General features: G+C 43.6%; 1 protein-coding gene across 1 annotated transcript in view; it reads left to right on the top strand.

Moving 5' to 3' along the window:
• Positions 1-699, top strand: part of ARAP1 (ArfGAP with RhoGAP domain, ankyrin repeat and PH domain 1) — a gene marked incomplete in the record, with an annotated part of 83,478 nt that extends 82,779 nt beyond the window's left edge. Inside the window, 1 exon segment of the mRNA XM_072398579.1 lies at positions 355-699. Coding sequence (XP_072254680.1) covers positions 355-561 — 207 coding nt within the window.
• Positions 700-4,169: the final 3,470 nt, after the last annotated feature.

Genomic DNA, 4,169 nt, shown 5'->3' with positions numbered 1-4,169 from the left:
CCTTCTATCTCAGTATGACCTCCAGGATCACATCAATAGCCCAATAAATAATAATATAAATAATTACACTGTTAGATAAGTTGCTGAGCTTACCTGCACATTATAGGAAGCGGTCTAATTTGTCAATTTGTGATTTGGCTTTGCTGCAAAGATTACAATTTTCCAGGATTATAAAAAAATTCAGGTCAAAAGCCTCTTTTGCTGCAATACTCATCTCCTCTCAGCTGCTGTCCCCCACATGCCCCATCAGTTTTGGAACTGGAAATGAGGGCTGTTTAGTTCCATTTGGGATTTAAAGAAAAACTTGATTTTGCCCTTAGGAGGTATTGATGGCATTCATTTGTGTTTCACCAGTACGGCAGCCTGTGGCCAGAAGAGTCAACACTGGCAAGGATGCGAAACTCCAGGCAGGATCCATTACTTGGGAACCGATCACTTATCCCAATTAGGGGGTCAGAGATGGATATAAGGAGGAGTATGGCAGCTTTCACAGCCGACCCGCTAACGGTGAGTAGCATGGCTCTGTGTCTATCCGGGACCCTGATTTGCTGCGGTCAGTAACCAAATATTCTGGAAACAACAACCATTGTGCAGTGTGAACCAGCGGCGGGGTGTTCCTGGCTGCACCAATATATCCTTCTGTGTGCCTGGAGGGTCTGGAGGCCCCTCGTATCACCACACCAAGCCGGGAGAAAATAAACTATCAGGGAAGAACCTGGGTGATCCAGCAAACCTGAAATGGATTTGGTCGGCACTGAAAACATTGGTTAACTTTTTTCAAATTGTTTTTAAGAAATCCATTTCAGGTTTGCTGGATCACCCAGGTTCTTCCGTGATAGTTTATCTTCTCCAGGCTTGGAGAGCTTGAATAAATCAGAGCCAATGTGTGACACTCATTAGCAGTCTGACCATTGCACTTCTGATTAATAAGGCATCAAAAAGCCGGCATTCCCATTGTGAAGCAAATCTTCTGAATATATGCAAATTAGATGCCAGAAATAAAATTAGCGGCACACTTTCCTCAGCCCCTCACTTGCTTTCACATATGCAGCAGCTCTGACAGTCTCATGCTTCAGGCAGCATACTACATAATCACAAGTTGTTCTCTCTCGGCTGAAGTTCCTCTTTAATAGAAGTTATTTTTCTGATGGGTTCAGTGGGCTGTAGATGATAAATGTCTCCGGAGTTCTGATTGACAAGCGTGGAGAGGAATACTTTGTTCCTGACTGTTCCGCGGCTAGAAGAGGAGAGAGCGGCATCGCCTTCATTTCATCTTCCTTCTCTGTGATCACTTCAAAAGCAGCCGGGATTCCTTCTAATCGCAGCTAAAATATATTACATTATATTAAAATATATTACGGGGTGCAATGATACAGAATACGGGCGGGCAGAGCGGGAGAGTAAAGGGGAACTCTACAGGAATGAATGAGATTCCCGCATGGCCGAAACGTGTGCACTCCATCTCACCTATATAGGCCAACCATTGCCCATAATGGGCTTATCCAGCTTTTCTGGGAAGTTTTAGGAGGTGTCTATGGGAGATGTTGGATGAGAGGACCTCCAGGAATCCAATTTATTCCAATGTAGGATTATCAGGTATTTTGTAGATCTGTAGGACATCATCACCTGGACACCCCGTCAGGTGTTTATAATGAAGAGTAATGATGTCACGGCATAGAAGGAGGTCTTACACAAATGAGGGATCCAGATATATGGTACGGCTGTGCCCCTGAGGACCTCCAGTGGCCTTAACAGAACCCCAACCCTACTGAACACCTTAAGGATGAATTGGATTCTTCTCATCCAACATAGACGCCTCCTAAATCTTGTAGAAACTTCACAGAAAAGCTGGATAACCCATTATTGGCCATGGCTGGGGAATGGGATATGAAACAAACCCATTCAGGTGAGATGGTCTGCACACATTTCGGCCATGCGGCCAATAAGGAACACTGTAAGTGGATCTCATTCATTCCTCGAGAGTTCCCCTTTACCCTCTGCCTGCCCATATTCACTATCATTGCCACCTGTAATATACCCGGGACTCGGGCAAGGTCCTCGCTCCTGATAGAAAAGGACTTGAAGTATCATGAAAGCTGAACAGGATAAGTTTAGGTGAAAGATTTTATTGCTGAGGACCGGCGGCCTCCATTGCTAAATGCAATTCACGCTTTTCCACTTCCCACCCGGCTTTCTGGGTTGAGCACTGCATCAGATAAGCTTTCATTATAAAAGGATAACGGTTTATTGAAGTTTCTTTTACAGAACAAATCAGTGAATAGCGCAGCCCATAAAGTGTGTCCTGGATTCCTCACATAGGCTCAACCTTCAGCTCTGGTGACAACTGCAGATTTCATCGTTTTGAGTGTTGTTGGGAGGAATAGAGACGTAAATGTCCCCAGCATGGGCAGAGATATCAATAAGCACCCGGGGGTGCACCCTGATATTATAGCACTATAAAGAGGTCTCCCCAGTTCATTGGTGCCCATATAGTCCATGCTTTCACAAGGAGCGGTGCAGGATCTGGAGGATTAATGTTCTTATCCTACAACAAGTAGGGGGATCTTTTATTATTTCCACTCACACCAATACCAGATGATGCAGGGAATGTTTTCTCACTATTGACCACCGATGCCTGGGAATGTTTTACTTTCAATGGCTCTGGGACAATTTCAACAGACCATACTGTTTCAGAATGGTCTCCTGTGTTTAGAGGTCCCCAAAGAATACATGAACACATTAGAAAAAGAATTGTGGTTTATATCTGAGTCATACCAGTAGATGGTGCTGTTGCTCCTTTATAAGCTGTGTAACAAACGCTTGCTATTAGAGACAAGATGTGAGTTTGTTACACACTTTGTATTAGGATACAGCGCCTTCTACTGGTCAACAATAATGAACAAAAGAGCAACAGACCAAAAGTACAAAAGTTATTCTGTAAAGATAGGAAAAACGGATATGTAGGTATAAGTATTATTTAAATAAATGTTTTAAAAACACCACACTATGGATATATACATACATGTTAATTGTATTGTCATTTCTGTTGTTCACTGTTTTGAATGTTAGCAGTGGCTTTGTGCTCTGGGTTTATACTCAAGTCAAAGCATTTTCTTGGGGGGGGCACCTTGGTTTATATTCAAGTATACATATTTATCAGGATTTTATACCCTAGAAATTGTTGTAGCATTGTTATTGTCCTAATAAAGTAATATAATTAAAATGTATTCTTTTTCAGGTGTGAACTACATTGGAGATCACGGGCTCTCCGGATCTGACCTCTCCTAAAAGGTCTCCGCTGCCTCCAGGACGCGTTGTCCTTTCTGGACTTCAGACTGCTGCATGTGTGCGTGAACTGGACAAACTGCTTGCCACTGGATTTGCATTCTAGACAAACGTACGAGACTGGGATGTGTGTAGAGAATTCTTGTAGAAAATCCTTTCTCCTTGAAGATTTCAATGTTTTCCTTTCAGTGCACTAACAAAGTAGCCCGAGCCTAGGAAATGCAGCTGATTGTCTATGTAGCGGGCAATGACTGATCGCATTCATTATGGGGCCCTAATGGCATGCATCTGGTAAAACTGTGACCATTCCATGTATCTTCCTTTACTCCGACAACCTCCGCATATCAATGGGGGCTAAGAAACGGCTGTGCCATGGCTCTGCTACAAATCCAACACTTTGTCATTTCTTCATGACTATTCATCGCCTGGGATCATTCCCCATCGCTCATCATTAAGGTTCTGATATTCCTGTGGAGGGTTTTGGGTCAGCGGGTCCAACCCCTATTCACCCAGCTATAGACCTGAGCTCGTCCTAGGGGATCCCTATGGATATTTGGGGCATTGGTGTGGTTCATCTTTACGGAGTTCTTGGTCTCCAGTTGGAAATATGGAACAGCTTCTCCGGGACCAACATTCTACAATAATGGAATTCACCTTTCCTCCTCTTCCTGGTACCCTCTTGAATTTGGATTGATAAATTTTATGGGCATTTCATGGGTACAAACGTCAAACATCATTCGGAGAGACGCATTGACAGACCATCATCTAACTCCTGGGCTCTGTGATATCGGGTATCATGGAGACCTTCAACTTCTGGGACGTCTCTGGATCTAAACCCAGTATGGCAGCATTAAGACTAAAGCGGGAAGCCTGACTTCCATGTA

This window comes from Pyxicephalus adspersus, chromosome 1 (genome assembly GCF_032062135.1).
Source record: "Pyxicephalus adspersus chromosome 1, UCB_Pads_2.0, whole genome shotgun sequence".
Taxonomy (NCBI): Eukaryota; Metazoa; Chordata; class Amphibia; order Anura; family Pyxicephalidae; genus Pyxicephalus; species Pyxicephalus adspersus.
The sequence above is the reverse complement of the archived record's forward strand: the minus strand, read 5'-3'. Positions and strand labels throughout refer to the sequence as shown.